Source organism: Gopherus evgoodei, chromosome 18 (genome assembly GCF_007399415.2).
Source record: "Gopherus evgoodei ecotype Sinaloan lineage chromosome 18, rGopEvg1_v1.p, whole genome shotgun sequence".
NCBI classification, from domain to species: Eukaryota; Metazoa; Chordata; order Testudines; family Testudinidae; genus Gopherus; species Gopherus evgoodei.
This window is the reverse complement of record NC_044339.1, coordinates 13,515,650-13,537,370: the sequence shown is the minus strand read 5'-3', so window position 1 is coordinate 13,537,370 and position 21,721 is coordinate 13,515,650. Positions and strand designations below refer to the sequence as shown.

Below are 21,721 nucleotides of genomic sequence, written 5' to 3'. Positions count from 1 at the left end.
CAAGATGTTTCATGCCAACCACGGCTAACAGCACAGCATCTCAACGCAAGCCAATATCAGGGATGCCTCTCTGCACAGGTGATTATAGGTTCTGCCACGAGGGGAGCGGAGGACAAGGTATTTCCTGATGGTTATTATAATAAGCAGCAAAGCTAGTTACTGACGCACCACACGCCAAGTATTTCTCCCACTCACAAAACCCTTTATTGACACCCTTCCAGGATGGTTAAAGCAAACATGGAGGGAAGGGAGATTTGCTTGTTTAAGGAGGTACATAATCAGTTATTTAGATAATTCGCGTACCGCCCTGCTTTGTAACCTGGCGGCCAAACAGGATGACTTGACTGCAAGATCGGGAGCAAACAAACAAAGGAGACACACAAGGACTGTAGGCCAGAACAGCATCCAGGTATGGAAAGGAGGTTTGGCGTTCATCTGAAAGCCACAGAGGCTTTTTGAAGCCCAACGCTCCTATTCATTACCCCAGCCCACAAGCTGTAAACATACCATTTGGCAAGCGGCATGCGCTGCTGTGAGAAGACAAAGAGAAAGTAACACTCCTCTGCGGCAGCCCAATGCCCCACCAGCAGATCCACAAGCCACGTTTCTCTTTATACAAATGCCATGGGCTGCGGGTATAATAGGCCAGGGAGAATCTGCCTCCCCTAGGGCAGCCGCCGCCACGGGACCCCAGTTGTGGGTTTGGCAGGGGGAAATTTTGCTTTTTATGATGCCCCAGGCAGGTTCCGGAGCGGCTGAGGAGGTGGTATGTGTTATTCAGCTTCCTGGGCTCATCAGTAAACTCTCTGGACTCCAGGGAGATTACTGATGATCAGGGGATGCTGTCTGAGTAACACATACCACCTCCACAGCCACTCCGGAACCTGCCTGGGGCATGCCAAAAGCTCAGGTTCTTCTTCCAGAAAAGAGCAGCTTTTGAATTTTCACGGGGTGACTTGATGTCTGAAGAGGGGCGGTGCAGCTGCGGGGACTCCAACCAGCCTCAGGGCTCCAGCTGGTCTGGACTCCTCTGGCAGCAGGAGGGGGCCACAAGGAGCTGTCTCGGGGCTCTGGCCACAGAGGAGAGATGGACTCAGGCCACGTTGGGGGGCAGGGGTGCTTTGGCCACGTGGGGGCAGGGGGAGGAGGTCTTGGGGATCAGGCCATGGGGGGGAAGGGGCCTCGGGCTGCAAGAGGGGCAGGGGGGGGTCGGGGCTCCAGCTGCTGCAGGGGGAGGGGGCCTCGGACTGCGAGGGAGGCAGGGAGGCTCAGGGCTCCGGCCAGGGGGTGTGTGGAAGGGGTGGAGCCGGGGGCTAGCCTCCCCAAAGTGAGGCTCCACTCACCACCCATGAGAAACACTAACCAACAGGACGCGAAAGGGGGAATCCTGTTCGAGCTGTAAGTTGCACACTCTGGAACAAGAGACATTGAGAGAGTTGGTTGTTTCATCAACATAACTATGCGGCACAGGTTTCTGTGGTGGTGAATGCCTTGCCTTTTCCTTCTTATTCTAAATAACTACACTTGGCCTGTCAACAGTGCCGCTCACCAGAGCATTCCAAACCACTTTGCAAAGACTGGTTAATTAAGAACAATGGTATTGGTCCATTACTAGATGGAAACAATAGAACTGTCAATAATAATAATGCAGAAGAGATGGGAGTATTCAATAAATATTTCTGTTCTGCATTTGGGAAAAAGCCAGCTGATGTAATCATATCATATATGATGTTGATAAAATACTTTTTATTCCAACAGTAATTAAGGAGGAATTTAAACAGCACCTATTAAAGTTAGACTTTTTTAAATCGGCAGGTCCAGAGAACTTGCACCCAAGAGTTACAAAAGAGCTTGCTGAGACAGTCTCTTGACTGTTAATGTTGACTTTCAGTAAGTTTTAAAACACTGGAGAAGTTCTGCCAATGTTTTAAAAGGGTAAACAGGACAAATTAGGTAATTATAGGACCAACATCATGAAAAACAATGCCGTGGCTGATACTGGATTTGATTAATAAAAGAAGGGCAATATAATCAATGCCAATCAACATGGATTTATTGGAAACAAATCTTGAGACCTTTTTTTGATGAGATTACAAGTTTTGGTTGATAAAGGAAATGGTGTTCATGTAATATACTTTGACTTCTGTAAGATATATGATTTGGTACCACACAACATTTTGATTCAGAAATTAGGAGGATATCAAAACAGTATGCCACACATTAAATTGAGTTAATACTGGCTAACTCACAGATCTCGAAATGTAACTGTACATGTAAAATCATCATTGAGCAGGTGTGTTTCTAGTGAGGTCCTAATAGGGACTGGTTGCTGGACCTACAGAATTTAACATTTTTATAAATGACCTGGAAAACAAAATCGTTACTGAGAAAATTTGCAGAGGACAAACAGATTGGGAGAGTGGTAAATAATGAAGAGGACAGGTCACTGATTCAAAGCAATTGGGATCCTTTGATAACCTGGACGCAAGCAAACAATACATGTTTTAATACAGCCAAATGTAAGACCATATAACTAGGAACAAAAAACATAGTCCATAATCACAAGAGGAGGGACTCTATCCTGGGAAGAAATGACTCTGAAAAGGACATGGGGGGTCACAATGGATAACCAGCTTAACATGAGCTCCCAGTGCAACACAGTGATCAAAGGGGCAAATGCGATCCTTGGAAGTACAAATGGGAATACTGAGTAGCAGTAGAAGATTGTATTATCTCTGCATTTGGCACTAGTGCAACTGCTGCCGGAATACTTGTGTCCAGTTCCGGAGTCCACAATTCAAGAACAATGTTGATAAACTGGAGAGGGCTCAGTTTAACACAGAAGGTTAAGGGGTGACTTGATCACAGTCTAAGTACCTACATGAGGAACAGAAATTTAATAATAGAGGGCTCTTCAGTCTAGCAGACAAATGTATAACAAGATCCAATAGCTGGAAGTTGACGCTAGATAAATTCACACTACAAATAAGGCGCAAATTTTAAGCAGTGAGGGTAATTAACCACTGGAACAATTTACCAAGGGTTGTGGTGGATTCTGCATGACTGGAAATTTTAAAATCAGGACTGTAAGTTTTTCTAAAATAGTTGCTCTTGTTCAAATAGGAATTAATTCAGAGAAGTCCAATGGCCTGTGTCATACAAGAAGTCAGACTGGATGATCACAATGGTCCCTTCTGGCTTTAAGAGTCACAATTCCCATGTGATGTTCCATAGGAATTATCCTCATTTTATATATGGAGAAACTGAGGCACAGAGCAGTTAATGTCCATATTTGCAAAGGTGGCTTGTAATTTTGGACAAGGGCCTGATTTTCAATGGCACTGCACACCTCAGAACCCCAACTGAGGTGACAAGGCAGCTTTGGCAGCTCATCACCTCTGAACTTCAGGCCTCAGGTGACTTAAGCGGTGTAAGATGCCACTTTTGAAACAGGGGCTTATGTGACTAGACCAAAGCAATACAACTCATCCCTGGCAGAGGCAGGAATAAAAACCAGGTCTCCTGACTCCCAATCTGCTCCAATCACCACCAGATATTTTTTTTTAACAAGATGGTGAAGCCACTATATGCAAAATACTTATCCTGAAATGCAGGCAAGATTTTTACCTAGGTTTGCGTAAAGAAATGCTGAGCACAGAAGGTCATATTTTGGCTTCAGTCTCCAACCTCTTGTCCATGGGAACACCCCATGGGATTTCTGCCAGCTGACAGCCCATAATTTGGCATCTGTTATATCTGGATTAGTAATAAGTAGAGATGGGCCCAAACAAAAACCTTGTATCTGAACCCCACCCAAGCATTGCTGCATGCCCAGCACTGATCAGATTGGATCCCACTGCCACTCCACAGAAGAGCCCAAAGTAGTCAAGTTCATGATGTCCTTCCATTTAACAGCTGCCCCCATCCAGACGCAGAACAAGTATTTGTATAATGCAGATCTTGGGCAGGCGGGTGTAATCACACACCAAGACTGCATTAAAGAGAGAAAGGAAAAGAACAGTTCTAGCAAATTAAGGAAGGTTTCTCTGGGGTAAAATCTATAACATTTCAAGCAACTGAAAGCCGAATATGAGTCTCACACCAAAGATTTCCTTTGTCAGGTCTGAGGGACTTCCTCAGGTGGAGGAGGCGGGTCTCCAAACCTGGAAAATCACTGAAGCAACTGATACATAGACTTTATTACATACTGAACTCATGTGTGGTCTTACTGCACTGCCAAGGAAGTTATCAAGCCAGATTCTGTACTGGCTTACATCCTTTGCAATTCCTTGGACTTTGCACAGGCTGGACACAAGTCAGTTTGGACAGAATATGGTCCCTGAGTTTATCAGTGTACAAAGAACCTTGCTCAGCCCACCTGAAGCTTCCATCTGCAACCAATACAAACACCTGAGTTCTTTCATTTCACACCCGCTAACAAGTCCTATTGGGCAATCTGGAAAGGATGCAACACAACCGGACTGGACGAGTTACTTCACTTCACTCCCTTGAGGGACATTTTGTCGTCTCATTTGCCAAAATCACCAGGCTGGCGAGAAACAGGACAGATGAGGATTTTGATGCTCTTTTACTCCTGTTGGGTGCTGACATTTCAATGTCCAACTTCCTTATCTGTGGGTGGTCATGGCTTTATTGCCCACTGGAAAACGAGCAGAGCCTCCAAAGTTTGAACAGACACCTCTCCTCCCACCCTGGCCTCAGTAAATTTGCATCCTGCTGGAGGGCAGGGACAAGAGCTTTTCAAATAAGTGAGATCCCTAGGTGCTAAGGAACAATATTCTCTCCTTTACATTCTCTGTAGCCCCCGCTGCTGTGCTGACTGCAGTAAATTTCACTGCGGCTCAAAGGACAAAGTATTAAGCTTACATTTTGGGACTTTAGGACCTGACCCCATAATGAGTCCTTCATCAAGACTACACTCAAATAACGGTGTGCGGGATTAGACCCTTACAGGAAAGGGCATGCACAATTATTTACAGGGTATATATCCCCAAATACTTCATACTTCACTTTTTGGCCTTCTAAACGTGATAAGTATTAACAAGATATTAAGCAAGTCAATGGAGTTACAGCCTCTTATAGCAAGGCTGAATGTGGCCCTCTGTACCCAACAGGGGAGAGGAGCATCTCCATCCTTGTAGAGTTTTGAAAAGACACTCATTATTGTAGCATCTGGGAGCCATTGAAGATTTCACAGGAACAGATTCTCAGCTGGTGCCAATGAGCTCAGCTCCTCTTACTTCAAGCCCATTCACACCAGCAGAGTATTTAAGCTAAAATGTTTTGGAGTCACATTGTCAATTTCAGGATTAAAAGAGAGAGAGAGAGAGAGACAGAGAGAAACTTTTAACATTCAGTATGAAAAGTGATAACACAAGACATGTGTGGGTTACCCCACTAGTGCTGGGTGATGTTTCAAACTACTATTTTAGGACCACACACTCTCCCCGATCTGCACAGAGCCCTTGCTGATGACCCTGGGAGCTGTATATGGACAATAACATGGGAATGTCTACACAGCCCGGATCAGTGAGCCCCCCCCCAGCCAAGGTCCACAGACTTGGGCTAGTGGGGCTCACGCAGCACTCTAAAAGTAGTTGTGTAGACAGTGCTCTGAAGTTGCGGCTCAGACTGGAGCTTGGACTCTGGAACCCTGCAAGGGTCCTGAGCTCAGGCTCCAGCCCAAGCCCGAATGGCTACACCACAGTAGAACAGCCCCGCTGCCTGAGCCCAAGTCAGCTGACACGGGCCAACCGTGGGTGTTTAACTGCAGTGCAGACATACTCTAAAGGACCATACTGAGCCACTTCCCATGCTTCGTTAGGCTCCACTCTCTGAGCCAGACCAGATTCTGATCACCATCATTCCAGGCTGAAACTGGATAAACTCCACTGAAATCAATGGAGTTAAATTGGTGTAAATCTAACTCTGATCAGAATTTGGTGATGTATTCGCACTGCGGTGAACATTTGACACTGGTGCAACTCCGATCACAATTTAGTAGAAGTGCTAGTAGTAGATACGTAGTGGCATGGGGCAGAACTCCATCGTGCTAGGCACTGTAAAATCACAGAACCAAAGATGGGTCCCCTGGCATTCACACTGTAGCGTTTATTTTCCATTCTTTTAAAAACCTACCCTAAAATACTACAGTATGGACTATACTGGCCTATAATGCTTGAATAACACAGTGAAAGCTGGAGTGTCTCGAGCCATCAATGAAGAACATTGTAGCATTTTTTATAAGGGTTCTTTAGAGTTAAGTGGGTAAGTCATCACAGGGAGATAAAAGGCAAATTGGTATCATAATCCCCTCTGAAAAAAAAGTGTGTGTGTTCTGTTCACCCCCACCATAAAGAAAAAGCTCTTGAGCATCCCAGACTGCAGGAGATACTAGGGGAAGAAAAGTTATTGATCTGAGAGAATTCATTTTACTATAAGGGGCTGGTACTTTTACTTATTTAATAAAGGTCTGGCGTCAAACCACTGTGAATTTCAGGATTATCTAATTCCATCTAATTTCATTCAATCACTGATGCTCCAGACAGTAGCAGAAAGGAATGCCTGTCCTTTCCTGTCTTCAGGCGCTATCTCTGGTTGCCCTAGCAACACGGCAAATGCAGCTTCAACAGAGCTGAGTATCACCTATCACATTCATCCCTGAATAAGAAGAAAGGAGGAGGTTACAGGGGAGTTTCTGCAATTGGATGGGTAGACACACACAGAATTGTTGCTGCCACTGGAGGGGAATGGACCCATAACCCTGAATCAGCAAGGCCCGGGAGGAGTTCTGATGGATATACACTCCTGAGGGGAAGCGTGAACATGAAGGCAGTGGACTGACTTCCTGCTGTCCGGCAGAGCGTGCTTCTTTCTTTTATTACTAAGTTTTATACTAAAAGAAGTTGTGGCGATTAAGTGGCCTGCTTTAACTGGAGCTATTTAAAATCCCAGTGCTGTTTTAAAATAAGTTCTGAAAACACTGAGTTAGGACCCAGTTAGAGGCACCCACATGACTTCTTTGCTGCCATATCATGACAGGACTATTTCCAAGAAGGATTTATTCTCTGTGCCAAAAGTTCTTAAATTCTCTCCTCTAGCACTGAAAATTATTTTGCTTTTCTGCTCCTTAAATCACAGGAAACTATTCAAGGAAGGGTCTTCCCTTCTAGATGTTGAATGCAAAATAAATAAGTAACAGGTGCTTCTCTAGCATCTTCCATCCAAAGATCCCAGAAACACGGATTAAACCTTATAACAATGCTGTGACGTAATTCGGCATTGTTAATGGTTTCTAGTTTGCAATGTGGTACACTGAGGCACAGGAAGGAAAGATCAAAGACCAAATTTTTAAGAGTGGCCACTAGTCTGGAGTGCCCAACTCGAGATACCAAGGGCCTGACCTCTATGGGAGCTTTGGATGTTCAGTACATTTGAAAAATCCTATCCTACCAGGGTATGTCAACCTCACCCCCTAGGCTTGAGAGCCCAAGCCACATCAGTAAAGCACCATCTACACACCTATTTATAGCACATTCATGTGAGCCCTGCTAGCACGTGTCTGTGGACCCAGGCTAGGAAACTTGCTCCCCAGATGCTGTGTAGACATACCCTAAGTGTCTAAAACCAGGCACCAACATTAGAGTCACCCAAATTTAAAGGGTGCTTTTGAAAGCATGGGCCTAAGAGATTTGTCCAAGGTCACAAAGTGACTCAATGTTGGAGCTAGAATACAACCCAGGAGTCCTGACTCCCAACTCTTGCCACTACAGTTAGGCACCTCAGGTTATTTCTTTATTTCACTGTACTGAGAAAAAGAAAAGTCCTATGCTCTGTGAAAAAGCAGCAGCGTTATCGAAGCAAATGGGAAAAGTCTGGAGTTCTAAGACAAGCCTCGCATTAACAAAAGCTGCTGTGTGATCATCTCAACCTGCTGCAATAGCACAAACATAGGTGAACCATTAGTTCACAAAATAAACAGTAGTTTTCAGCCCTCTGAGAGTTTCCATTGAATGCCATTAGGAGTAGCAACACCACCACACTCTCAGTTTCTACCCCTACCTGCTGCCCACACAGAGATGCTCAGTCCTTTCCTATCTGCAACTCAGGGTCTAATCCCACACGCCTTGTTCTGGAAAGCACCCTGCTGAAGTCAAGGCTGTTTGCGTGAGCCCCGGTCTAAAATTATAACATCATCCGTATTTGGGACTACGTTCTGCCCTCAGACCTCTCTGTGCAGACAATCAAGAGTGCAGCCCTTTAGATGCAACTTCTCCAAACTTCTGTTGCACACACTGACAGTGCTACCATTTCCTGGCTTTCCCCTACGTGTACTACAAATCTTAGGGGATACAATGATCCCTCCATCTTATACAGCCCAGGGCATAGAAAGAGTTATGCATCTACATGAGATATTATTTCTTTTTGCTCTTTCAGTATGTCTATCCAGCCTGCATGCAGGGTAAGCAGTCACTTACAGGCCAAAGAGTATGCTTGCAATGAACCTGTCTTCTTAACTCAGGCTGGTGAGGATCCTATGGGCATTTGCCCTGGCTGGAGATGTTAGAGATGAAAGAAAACCCTTGATCTAGCCACAACACACGTGAAAATGAAGGATACCCAATTCAAGGGCAATATACAATATTATATATTATGATTATTAAAGGTTATCAAGGAGCAGGGCACATTTGCACACCAAAGCATCCCTATTTTGCAGCTTTCTGTGTAAATGCAAAATAAAGCAAAAGCAGCTAAAGTTCTGCTTTAACTAGATCTAGAATATGGGTAAGATTTTTTTCTTCCAGGCTTGGGAATTCCCTCCATCCACCTTCTGAGACATGTTACAACAAAATCCTGCATCAGATTATATTTATGACCTAGGGGAAAGCGTAATTTCCTCTCCGCTCTCACTGGTTTTGTTAAAACAACACAGCCCAAAATAAGAGCAAGGAAATGCATTTCCCCGGTGGGGGGTAGTGTGTACTGGAGAGATACCTTAGTGTGAGAGCAGCAGAAGGATGAAGCAAAGAAGCTAAAGGAGACGGCCATCAATTTCACTTACAAACCCACATGTGATTCATGCAGCGATAAATAGCACAATCAGTGAAATGTCTCTCTGTGCCATCAATTGGAAGATGCAAATTTGGTGACAGAGGGCCCAATACTGCAAGGTTCCCATTGACATCAGCGGGAGCAAAGGATGTGCATCACCTCCTAGCAGGATTGGGCCCAGAGCTGGGAAAGGGGGCTTTCTCAGGCTGTTGGCTTGGTGAAGATGATGCACTTCGCTCTGGGGGAGGATGGGGGTGGAGAAGTAGGAGGAGGAGGAGGAGACGATGCTGCCAACCAAGATTCAGCAATGGCATCTGTTGTGTAGCAAGAAGCTTGCCAGCCCTGTGGATGAAGGAAACAGACTATGCATAGGAGAAACAGAAGACGACAGTAAAAGAAAAAAAAAGAACAATACCTAAGAAGTGGAGGGCAAAGACAAGTGTATAATTCCCATCAAACATTACTCTATTTTTGTGTATATTAAAAACAGAAGGACTCTCTTCAAAAGGCTATGACAAAGAATGCTGCTTCTCCACTCTCCCTGCCTTACAAGCCCATTACAGAACATACCATAAAAATGCATCATCGCTACACAGTTTAAACAGGGGACAGTTTACTTTTAAATGAGCAGGAAGAAAAGAATAAAGTACAGACTGTGGGAATTAATTCTGGTCCCTTCGTCAGTTCTGCAGGTTAGGTCCCTTGTTCACTAAAGGCACTGCCAACGGCTCCAAACGAGCACTGATACTTTTGATTAAGGCCAGCAGGTTTGGACACAGACCACTGCAAATTAAAACCAGGTGTCTGTGCCCTGAGGCAACAGAGACCGCCCCAACCAGTTTAATGACATCTCTAAATAATTTTGACAGCAAAATTACTTATCCTATCTCACCTTTACACTGCCCTTGACACAATCCTAACGCGATGATGTTGCTTTTGCTGCTTTTATTTAGCTCTACCTATCTCTGCTCTACATTTAACTCTTTTTCCTTGGAGTGGTAGATTTTTCCAAACTCACTGGAGTGCCTTTAAACTTGATTCCACAGTTTGCCGGTCATGCAGCTTTAACTGCAAAGCCTAGCTTGCATCTTCTGACCTACTGGGCTGAATCCACTCCAGCGCTTATTGGTGGTATAAGCCAGGGTGTAGGACCACCCACTCCCCTGGTGCAGAAAATCCACCAGGGGGCACAATGCAGCCAAGCAAGAGTTACAAACTACGCTATGCTTGTGGGGTGGGGAAGAGGGCACAGACACTTGATCTACAAGCCTTACGGAGCCCTTGCTTGCAATTAAAGTTACCGTCTCCAAGCACAATCCCTGAAGCAGCAGAAACACTGCCTGCCATCCTGCCTCTGACCCCAGACATGAATTCCCCATCCCCAGCACCAAGGAGGGTTACTCTGACTCATTATGTACAAGCCCCATTAAGTCCCTGGCGGCCCTGCTCCTAGCCCCGCAATGTAATAGCCCACAGGCATTCACCTTGCTTCTTTACTCCCTAGAACAGCAGCAATCTTGACTGTAGCTGCATTACAGATCCCATTTTTACCCAGGTCAGTAAATATCCTCCACCTTGTACCCTTTAGTGTCCCCAGAAAGTTAACACCATTTTCCTAGACTGGGAAAGCTTATCCACCTCTACTATTCACTCCCCGTATTGTGCTCCAATTAATGTTTTCCTTTTCAGAGCGCTTTTCATAATTTGCAAACTAAATCACGCGCCAGTTCCCTCCACCCCATTCCTCTTACCCTTACACTTCTATATACAAAAAATAATTAAATGTCTCATCCATGCAACAGCTTCTTCCAAAATCTCCAAGGCAAGTGGACAATAACAGAGCAATTGTAAGGCATTCTGCACAAGGTTTGGCCTCAGGAGTAACAGCTAGCACAGAACACAGCTTCCCACTTAACAGGCAGATCTTCCAGGTATGCACTGGCTTCTCATTCACCTCTAGGTGCAACTCAAGCTACAGGTTTTGCTCTGTGATGTTCTGTAAGGTCCTAGGACCCAGCAAGTTTAGAGACCTGCTCCCTCACTGCCACAAGAGCTGCTGCTGTGTATTTGCTCACAGCCCCTGCATTCGAACGTCTTGGGGCTGGGGGTTGAGGACTCAACTCTACAGTGGTCAGGCAAAGTCGCTCTTGTTCCCCTCAGGGGCATAGCATAGTGTTTTTCCTCAGACTCCTCCCTGAAGGGGGTTGTCCATGAGAAGGATATATCAGCTGAACCTTTGGGGCTGTGGGAGTGTTTTTGTTAATGCTGGAGGTCAGGCTCAGAAAACAGGTCCAATGCATGCAATTTAAACGTCCCCTAAATAAATCAATTACAAAAATCCTAAACTAAACTGAATAATTCAACAACAAAACCTAACTAAACTAATATGTGATGGATTAAACACAACGCTTCACATCAGCATGAAACCACAAATAAAACCAGCAAGCTGTGCCAAGGGCCAACAGGAATAAAATGTCTGTAAATGCGCTTCCCAGAGGGGCTTTCTCTACAGTCATGAGGGAATCTCCAAGGACACAAAGGCAAAGCTGAAAATAGCTCCCTGAATGCAAACTCCAGGATCCGTGCGCTCCAAAACTCAGACTGGAGCCCAAGATCCAATCCATTCAGTTGAAACCAAGTTTTCAGGCTCAATCCTGCCCATGAAGGCACCCAGGAAAGCAGCCATGACACTGAGCAAGCTAAGTCCTATACAGGTGAGTCTCACTGGAACAGCCTCACCTCATGCAGGAGTCCCCAAGCTTTGGATCAGCTAAATTCCAGCCCCTGCAGCCAACAGTAGGGATCACAGCGGGGCTGAACTTCCAGGCTGACTACTCTCTTCTGACCCCTTCAGGTTGACAGAGGCACCACATAGCATTCGTCTCCATCCCAAGGGCAGACGACACAAGTCACTCTGCGGGGTAGGTAGGGAGAGTGGCTCTGACCCCACAAGAACACATCAAAGGAAAACCATCTCAAGACCCCTGTATAGCTGTATTACTAACCCCACTGCCTCTGACCTAGGAACACTTGGCACATTTTGAGCTTAACAATGGGAAACTTAACTGACCCCACACACTTTGTTTCTAAATTAAAAAACACAATTTAGATCTTTTCCAACCTCACACACAATTGTGTGGTGATGACAAGAACCAGCCCCAAATGAAACAAAACAAACACCCTCTATGTCTATCAAATCAACAGCAAAACTGGGCTCCGGTGAACAAATGAAGTATCATTGTCACTGACCAAGTTATGAACAATTAAAATGAGCCCTGGCACGCAAGAAAAGAGGTAGAGGGATTTTAAAATATACTTTATTGGGATTTCTTTTTTGTTTTAATGCACCTATGCCAGGACAGGGTTTTAAGAAACCTGCTCTTCCATCTTTACATGTGCTCTGCCCATCAAACCCAGGGTAGGTAAGGCAGACTTTCAAAGAGAAACCCTGGCTGTGAAAAGACAGACCTGAAAAAAAAAAATCCCATGTTAAATCCTAAGACATTTTCAGAGGCAGCCTGGCTCAGGTCATTATGAAAAATACTCTAAGGGTCACACTGGTGATGGAAACAAACATATGAGATCCATGCTTGAAAATGCTTCCCCTTTGCTATACTGGGCATGCAATCCTGGACATTACAAATCTAAACCTTTTTGCTCTGAGAGAGATTTTAGTGCTGGCCTCTGCAAAATCCTGTCCTCCCCCACTTTGCTAAGGTAGGGTGACCAGACAGCAAGTGTGAGAAATTGGGACGGGGGTGGGGGGTAATAGGAGTCTATATAAGAAAAAGACCCAAAAAACAGGACTGTCCCTATAAAATTGGGACACCTGGTCACCCTATGCTAAGATGACTATCCCCTATGAACAGGTCAGGCCTTCCTCAGGGGCCTGGGAAAGCCAGAAAAACCACTCACCGCCACCAAGAGCAGCACAACCCTATCAGTCTAAGGGCTCCTTTAATTACAGAGCCAGAGCGACTGGCATCCTGCGTGTGCAGGGAAGTTTAAGGGGACTAAAGGGAAATGCTGAAAAATGGTTCACAGCTGAAATGCACCAAAGGGCCTTTTGTAATTTCAATCATTCTTAACTGAAAATATTTGGGATCTATGTAAATGGGGGATACAGACCTAAGTGTGCAATTTACAAGTCTCCTGCCTGCAATGATTTCTGTGCCTTCTTGGCATCCTGCATGTGCAGCAAAACACAGGGGTAGAGACCCAGGCAATTTAACCTCATCTGAGCTACAAAGACTGAGGGTACATGAACCTAATGGGGGAAGGGGGTCTAGCCCTCCTTAACCGCAAACACAGAGGGTGCATGGAAAAACAGGGGTGAAGGCCTATGCAATGCAAACTCTCCTTAACGGTGACGATTTAGAAATGATGCATGAAAACCGGAGAGCTCCAGCCCCCTTTAATTGCAAAGCTGGGGGGGAGGAGGAGGTGTCGGGGAACACAGGCCTGTGCAGCGCCTGGACTCACCTAATGGCAAAGCTTTTTTCTGCCTGCAAGCGACTGTGTCCATGAAAGGCACAAACCGTGGCGGGGGATGCGTCTGTCCGTCTGCCCTCTCCTAGCCCCGGCGCGACCCCCCCGCCCGACTCCCCACGCGCCCGGGGGGCTCGGCCCGCGCGGCTCTGATTGATGCCCCGGTCAGGCTCCGAGACGCGCCCGGGGAGGGGGAGCCGCTGCCGCTGCCGCTGCCCGAGGGAGGAGACGCCGAGGCAGCAGGCGAGACGCGGCTGCTCCTCCTCCGCCTCGCAGGAAACCAGCGGTCGGTCACAGAACTAGCCGAGGCGCCGGCCGCCGTCTGCAGCTGCAGCAAACGAGCTGCGACGGGGAGGGGGGAAGCGGGAGCGATCCGGGCTCCGCTGGGGGGGAAGGGAGCCGAGCCGCATTCCTTGCTGCTGCTCTGTGTGTGTGACCTGCCCCTTGCTAATGCGGGGGCGTGGGGGGGCACCCCCATTATAACCTCCCTGCAGGGGGGAGCCACATCAGAAGTCCCAGCCCGGTTCCTTAGCTGCGAAGGCACCAACCAAGTGGCCTGCTAGGTCTGGCGTTGCTAGACACACGCTCGCGCTCTCCCTTGCAGACCCATGCACTGGAGAGGGCTGTGCAGACCCTCTTTGGGAGGCCAGGGCACATTCCAGGTCGGGAGATGCCCTGAGAAAAATGACCCCTCCTGACCCCTTTGCAGACAGGGTCTGCTCATGTGCAATGGCTGGCCACATTCCCCTCTGTCAACCCAGCCCAAGAAGATGGGGGGGGAGGGAGGAAGGGGTCTTGCTTTCCTTCTGCTGGGTTGATTTTGCTTCTGAGGGTTTTACAGCAGCTGGTAAAAGGTTCAGGCCCAAGGTAAAAATCTCCAGCTCCTTACAGCTGCTTTCGCAAACTGGTTCCATGGCCATATGCAATTTGTTTTCCAACTCAGTCCTCCCTTAGCAGACCCCAAAAGGACCCAGACGGGGCCTGAGAGCAAGCACTGATTTTGATTAAGGCTCTTGATGTTACAAATTCGATTTGACAGGGTAGAAGGGTTGGATAAATTAAATGTAACCTTTGCAGAAGAGAGGGTGGGGCCAGGGCCAGGTGTTTGGGCCATTATGCTCTCAACTTGCAGCACCAGCTGGAGTAACTCACCCTTAAGCAGCTGGCTCTGCCCCATTTCAAAAACTATTCATGAGCTTGGCTGGCCCATTCCTGATGACAGTAGGCCACTCTCTTTTACACCAGATTCCCAGCAGTACAAACTTCCCTGGATAGTATCAGGCCCTCAGTTTCATTGCATGCTCTTGATACAAGCACAGCAGAGAGACCCAGGTCTCACGGGTGTGATTCACACTTTCCTGCTATATCTATAATATAAAATACAGTAAGTTCTGTGTAGGATGGCTAAGAGCCCCCTGCTCTCATTGATTCTTAAAACCACAGTCATCGGACAAGGAAAGATAAATTGTCCCCATTTCTTAACTGTTTCCTAGTATAATTGCTTTGAATATCTAGTGCATGCAAATACTGCAGTGCGCTGTCAGGGGATTCCAGATTCCATGTGAAACTGCCAGTACACACTGGAGAGAGAACCAGCCAAATCATGCTTGCCTGGCAAAGGAGAGTAAAGTGCCAGTAGAACCTCTCATGTGAGTAAGGCAAGTGGGATTTGGTCCATGGATAGTCACTTTTTTGTTGATGGGTTGTAGAAAGAAGAGTAAAGTTAGCATCGATAAGGTTGCCCTTCAGCAGAGGAAGAGTGGTCTGGGAGTCAAGAGACCTAGGATCTGTTCTTAGTTCTGATGCAGTTTTCCTACATGTGACCTCAGGCAAGTTACTTAAGATCCAGTTCTACAATGAGATCTACCAAGTATAGCCCTGTGTTTGTGCAGAATCCCACTCGAGTCTGTGGGATTCCATGAGAACACAGGAGGCCACTTGTATGGATCTTGTTGCGGGATCGGGGCCTGATTTTCCAAGGTGTTGAGCATCCAGAAATCCAGATCAAGTCATTGGGAGCTGCAGGTGAAAGTCAGACCCTCAAACCCAGAGCTGGTTCTAACGGCAGGCAAACATGGTGATCGACCTAGACTCCAACTTTCAGAGGGTGCTGCACCTCTCAGACTTTTTAGGGGAAAGGGGACAAAAATGTTTTCTGTCCTGGCTGTCAAAAGGGCTCAAACATCTTAGTACTTCAGCTACACCATCTTTAAAATGAGGATAATGGCACTTCCCTAGTGCACAGAGGTGTGGTGAGGCTAAAGGAATGAGAGTTTGCCAATGCTTTGAGACGCTATTATGCTTTTACATTTTAATTTCTAAAAAGGAAACGAACATTTTATTTTAAAAGGACTTGTATTAAGACACATCAAAAATAATTATCTCCATCTTTCACTTCAGTCATTTCTTAATAACTTTAGGTTGTCTTCCTGGAACACTACAACATACTCAGTGGTTTTAACAAGCTTACGAAAATAATGGTTAGCTTTCTCATAGCACGATCTACACTCAAAGTAAGGAAAATTATGCCAAGAGCACGCTGATTGCTACACAAAAATAAACAAAATAAAAGCCAGTTGCTGTGCTAAAATAATCCAGAATAAAGGTTATTCTGCTGTCAGAACCTTTCCTCCTTCATCTCACTGGGAGAAGGGGCTGGGAGACATATCAAGACGGATTTTCTTTTCCTTTCCTAATACTAAATGAGCTTCTATTTCCATTGATATCAGAAGTTTTTTAACTTTTTCATATTTAGACCATATTTTAACATGGAGATCGTCTCCAAAACAACTCCCCTCCCAACTGCAATCAGGTAGCATCTCTGAGGCAACAACAGCAATTGCTTATGTAGAAACGTAACCTTAGGAAAGTATTTAGTGTCATTTTAGCTGTCTTTTTTAATGCAATTTAGCAGTTGGAAATGAGGAGCAGCCATCATCATGTGATCAGCCAGTTCTCAACAGACCACCAGCAAGTGCTCTGCAGACACCATGATCCATGGACAAAAGTAAAGGAACCTCTCTGATCTGTAGGGTCAATAATAAAAATAAAAATGCACAAAGGGCCCAAACCTGTAAATACTAATTACCCAGTATAGTGCTTACTACCGTGAGTTGTGTCTCTGAAGTCAATGAGACTACTCATGGTAGTAAACATTATGGGTGAAATTAGGGCAACCCCAAATAGCAAGTGTGAAAAATTGGGACAAGGGTGGGAGGTACTAGGCACTTATATAAGACAGAGCCCCAAATATTGGGAATGTCCCTATAAAATTGGGACATCTGGTTACCCTAGGTGAGATGCTGGCCCCATTAAAGTACATGGCAAAACTCCCATTGACTTCAGTGGGGCCAGGATTTCAACCTATGTGACTTACTAATTGTGAGATTAATGAAAAAATATATAGTGAGATAAATAGTATCTTTAGGTTTTGTTCTGTGATGACTTTTTCAGTGTAAACAGCTACAGCACAATATGCACTCAAAGAGTTAAGTTACAAATATAGATTATATATTTGCTTTGACTTCTGCAGGCCACTTACTGAACATTTTTCTAAGCAACTTTTCATTTAAACATGCATATATATATATACACACACACACACACACACACACACACACACACACACACACACACACACACACAGAGGAATCATTTAAATTCTGGGATTCTAAATAAAGATACTGTACTTTCTCGGAGATTTACCATGTATGACCTCATAAAGACAACAGAAGAAAAAATATCCTTCTGGATTAAAAAAAATATATAGAATAGCACTTGTTTCCACAGTTCTTGTTATAAAAATGCATTCAGTTACAATGATTCTTCCAACTCCAGTGTTTAGTTTAGTTGTGTGAACCAAACAGGATTTTAACTGATGAAAATAATTGTAATTGTATCTTTATCATGAACACAGATATCCCAGCTATGCATATTTTTAATGTCTTAGTTCTATGCAAGACACACTTCTGATTCTGCAACACTCTGTATTTATGACATCACCATCTTCTCCATGGAAATCCTGAGGTCACACATAATGAGATTTGAAGAGTCCCCAAGAAATACTCAGATGCGGGATGGAAAGCACCCTGAACTCCATGTTTAAGGTGAAGCAAAACAGAGCTATAAAAACAATGATCACTGTCAAGGATGAGAATGTTATTAAAAAAAAAATTTCTAGGGGGTGGAGGTGGTAGCTCCAAGATATGTTTGTTGTTAATCCTTCTCAAGTTTATCTAAACCTTTTGCAAAACATGAGAATTCTGATCATAACACGTGGGTACTTTTAATTTCCTTTGTTTCAGTTGCTTTACCCTTCCGCAAAATACACACACATGCACACAAAGCGGGGGTGAGGCTGGAGCTAGTGAATGATTTGCAGTTTGCATAGCTGTGATATTTCCCCCGGTCAATCATACATGCACACTCTGCATTACATCCTTTAGGTTAGGCACTGCTTTGCCCAGCTGCTCTGTTTGCAACCCCCCCTCCTTCCTCTGACATTTAACAAGACTGCAGCTATGCTCGCAGTGCAAAACAGCACTTTGGAGAAGGCTCAGTGACTGACATCCCTAGCCCTTTAAGATCACAATTCCGTGTTTACAGAATGAAAAGAAAAAAAAATAGGAAAAAAGGGAGTGAGGAGGAGATTTGACTAAAACACATATTTTAGCAATAATCTTACCACTGGAGACGAAATTCGACACCCAGGGCAATCACAGATTGGAGGATGTACCTGTAAGATTCCTTTGGACATAAGAGTCTTCAAACTTTTCCCTGGATGCAGAGGAGAAGAAAAAGAAACAGCACTGGTTTTTTAAAACAAATAAATGGCTTTGCAGAAAAAGCAGCTCGGATCTTTCCATGCAAACTCACAGAGCCTTTCTCTTCCCGTTCCCACCCGGCATGGCTCATGTTTGTATCTTAATTGAACTTTCTACCCTGTAGAAATCGGGCAGAGAACCACCCGCGCAGCCCTCATTAGCTTCCTTCTAACCTTGTTACAAACGTTCTCGCAGTCTGCAGAGATGACTAATGAACCTAACAACCAGGCGCTCCAGCCCCGCATGTCCACCCCCTTCCCCCACCCTGGGGCCATTCTGGACACGGGCAAGGGATGGATTTGCAATTAAAAGCTACGGAGAAGCCATTGAATGCAAACCACAAGGCAGCCCGAGACAGCTTCTCCCCCGCCCTCCCCCTTCCCTCCTCCATCCATTTAACCTCAGTCCTCCTGACTCACCCCGGAGGGACTGAGATTTCCTGAAGACAGCCAGGAGCCCAGTGATAAAAAATGAGGCGAATAATAATCATTAGAGCGGCCCCTGGAGTTATTCCCCTCTTCTCTGGCGATCAATAAACAAGGCGAGGTGTCAGTCACCTCCTAATGGCTCTTCAGACCCCTGGGCTGACACCTCCAGCTCTCAGCTAATTACATGTCACACTGACTCCGTCTTTCCGCCTCTCTCCCCCCCACCCCCCGCCTCCCTATGCAGCGCGTTCAGGGAGAGCCAAGTCCTCAGCTCTCCACCTGCGGAGACACCAGCCGCTCCTCTCCGCAGTCCCCGGGTTCTGGACCTGCCCAGCTCGGGTCCAGCTGCGCCGGGGGAGGTGGGCAGCTGTCAGCAGAAGGCAGAGCCGTCGGGGTCCCGCACCACCCAGCTGCTGGGCTGGAGGAACCCCCCCCGCCCCCTCCTTCCCCGAGGCGCCTGTCCTCATTTACAGAGTGACAAGCCGGCACATTTCTGCTTCAAGCACTCACAACTTCCAAACTCACCCCCCCCCACCACACACTCCAAACACATGCAGCCAGGTACACAAACACAGAGACAACTACACACAGGCAGCCACTACTATACACACAGAGATAGCAAGAATACACACGTCAGTTATATATACACAGATAACACCACACACACACACACACACGATAAAGACAGCCACAACTATACATAAACAGATAACAACGACCACACACACTGCCACAACTATACACACACACGGATAACAACAATACATAGACACAGAAAAACACAATTATACACTCAAATAACGATAAACACAGAGACAACTACACTCTTACACATACACAACTGTACACACAGAGAGACAACTATACACTGGACAACTACAGAGACAGCCATAGTTGCGCAAACGCACGCACACAAACCGCAACTATACACACACTGCTCACACAGCTCTAAACAGAGACAAGAACCACAACTATACACACACACACACAGCGAGCCATAACCGCATACACAGAGACAACCACAACTATACACGGAAGCAGAAAACCGCAACTACACACACATACACACACGCACCCCCCAAAATCATACCCCCCAAAAGGAAAAATCTGCCCCCGGCGAGCACTTACTTCACCCCAGCGCTGCCCGCTCCGGCCTGCACCCGAGCAACAAGCGCCCTGTCTCGCCAAAGCCATGCCGGCTACTGGGCTGTTTCCATTCGTCAATTGCAACCTTTTGTCAATTTCGAAGCGCCGCGCACCCAGCGGCCTCCCGAGTTCCCCTCACTCGGTGTGGCTGTGTCAGGTGCGGAGAAAAGTGCCCAAACCCCACCAAGGCTATCCCCCTCCCCCGCTTCTAATCCACAGCCAGTTGTACGCGCTGGCACAAGACCCAGCTCCCCTCACACGTCTCCCCCCAAGCTGCCTTGGTTCAGCCTCTGCCCACATTGAATGAAACTTCTTCAGCAGGATGAACTCCCCTCCCCTCCCTCTCTGCGACCCCCAAGCTCCCGTCCCCCGCAGGAGAGCCCGGGATCGGGGGGAATCTGATAGTTGGAGGGGGTGTCACTAAAAAGAGGGGGGCAGGGATCCCAGAGGGACCCCCCCGCCAGTGCTCACACGCCATCAGCCTCTCTCCCGCTTTCACAATGCCTGGCTCTTTGGGGAGAGGGGTGTGCGCGGCAGACGGCCGTGCCAAGGGGCACCCCTACCCGAGGGGCAATGTTAGCCATGCCCTTACCTTTGTGCCGGATGCTCCGCTTCCAGTCCTTGGCGGTCTCCCTGCCGCTGACAAACTGGAACTCGTTAGGGGTGAGCCACTCTCCCCGGTACCGGATGGAGGGTCCTTTGCTGCCCTGGCATAACTTGCTGATGTAGAGCAGCGCCTTGTTCTCCCCGCACTCCACCTCGATGCACGGCTCTCCGTTGTCAAAGAAGGGCTGGAAATCCGGGATGGAGGAAAAGCGCTCCAGCATCAGGTCCTCGGGGAGGTGGTGATGGGGGTGGTGCGGGTGGTGGGTCTCGGGGAAGCCCAGGTAGGCACGGTGGTGGTGGGCAAAGATCTGGTCGTAAGCCGAAGGGTGGGGGGTCACCACCGGGATGGCAGCGGCCGCTAAAGGGGCCAGATAGTCAGGTAAGGTCTCCATGGGCTGGTTAAAGGCAGCCAGGGCCATCTCCTCCCTGTCAAGTCGCTCCTTCTTGATAGCAGGCATGGTGCCGCTGCGCTCCCAGTGCGCCCTCGCCTCTCCAAAGCACAGTGGCTCTGATGTCTCTGGTGCAACTTGCCCCCGCTCTGGCTGGAGTTTGGATGAAATGCGCCAGCAGCAGCAGCAGCAGCAACAGCACCTTTTGCGCTCGGGTGCAGGAGGTGGCGGGTAGTATCCCCCGGAGGAGCCCGCTAGCAAATCTCCTCCGCTGGCTCCCCAGCACAGCTGTCTGGGATCCCTCTCCCACCGAGAGGCTAATGCACCGTAGACCCGGGAGCCGCTGTGCTGCTCGGAGATCTGCCCCTCCGGACTAACACCTGACATCTTGGAGAGGTCTCTGCGGCCGTAGACATTATTTTGGTTTAAAACGCGTATTGATCCCCCCACAGCCCTGATCGACCCACCTTCCTATCACGCGGGAGGATTCCCCGCCACACGGCCCCTCGCCCAAGGAGACCTGGCTCCTTGCTTTTCTTTATTTAATAATGACAATTACACCCGCGCCCCCTGCCCTCTCCTGCTCTCCCTCTTCCCTCCCCTCGCTTGCACCGACTGGACAGCGCTGTGGGTCCCAACGCGCGACCCTCCCCCGCTCCCCACTAGTTTGACCAGGGAAGAGAAGAAGTTTTTCGGGGCTGCTCCGCTTTCCCCGGCAAGCTGCAGAGCCGCTGCCTCTGCTTATGGCGTTATGAATGACCGGTCCTTA

At 47.1% G+C, this 21,721-nt stretch overlaps 1 protein-coding gene across 4 annotated transcripts in view; it reads right to left on the bottom strand.

Annotated features, from left to right (window-relative positions):
* The window catches only part of SAMD11 (sterile alpha motif domain containing 11), a 175,128-nt gene extending 153,665 nt beyond the window's left edge, over positions 1 to 21,463 (bottom strand). The window contains exons 1-2 of one of the 4 annotated variants that reach the window (XM_030537710.1): positions 20,550 to 21,463; positions 18,245 to 18,336 (exon numbers count right to left, since the gene is read on the bottom strand). In XM_030537710.1, coding sequence (XP_030393570.1) covers positions 18,245 to 18,336; positions 20,550 to 21,339 — 882 coding nt within the window. In that variant the 5' untranslated portion in view covers positions 21,340 to 21,463. Of the gene's footprint in view, positions 1 to 18,244; positions 18,337 to 18,802; positions 18,924 to 19,939; positions 20,000 to 20,549 lie in introns of those variants that run through there. The other 3 variants (XM_030537711.1, XM_030537712.1, XM_030537713.1) reach the window with 3 other exon arrangements.
* Between the last annotated feature and the right edge of the window lie 258 nt (positions 21,464 to 21,721).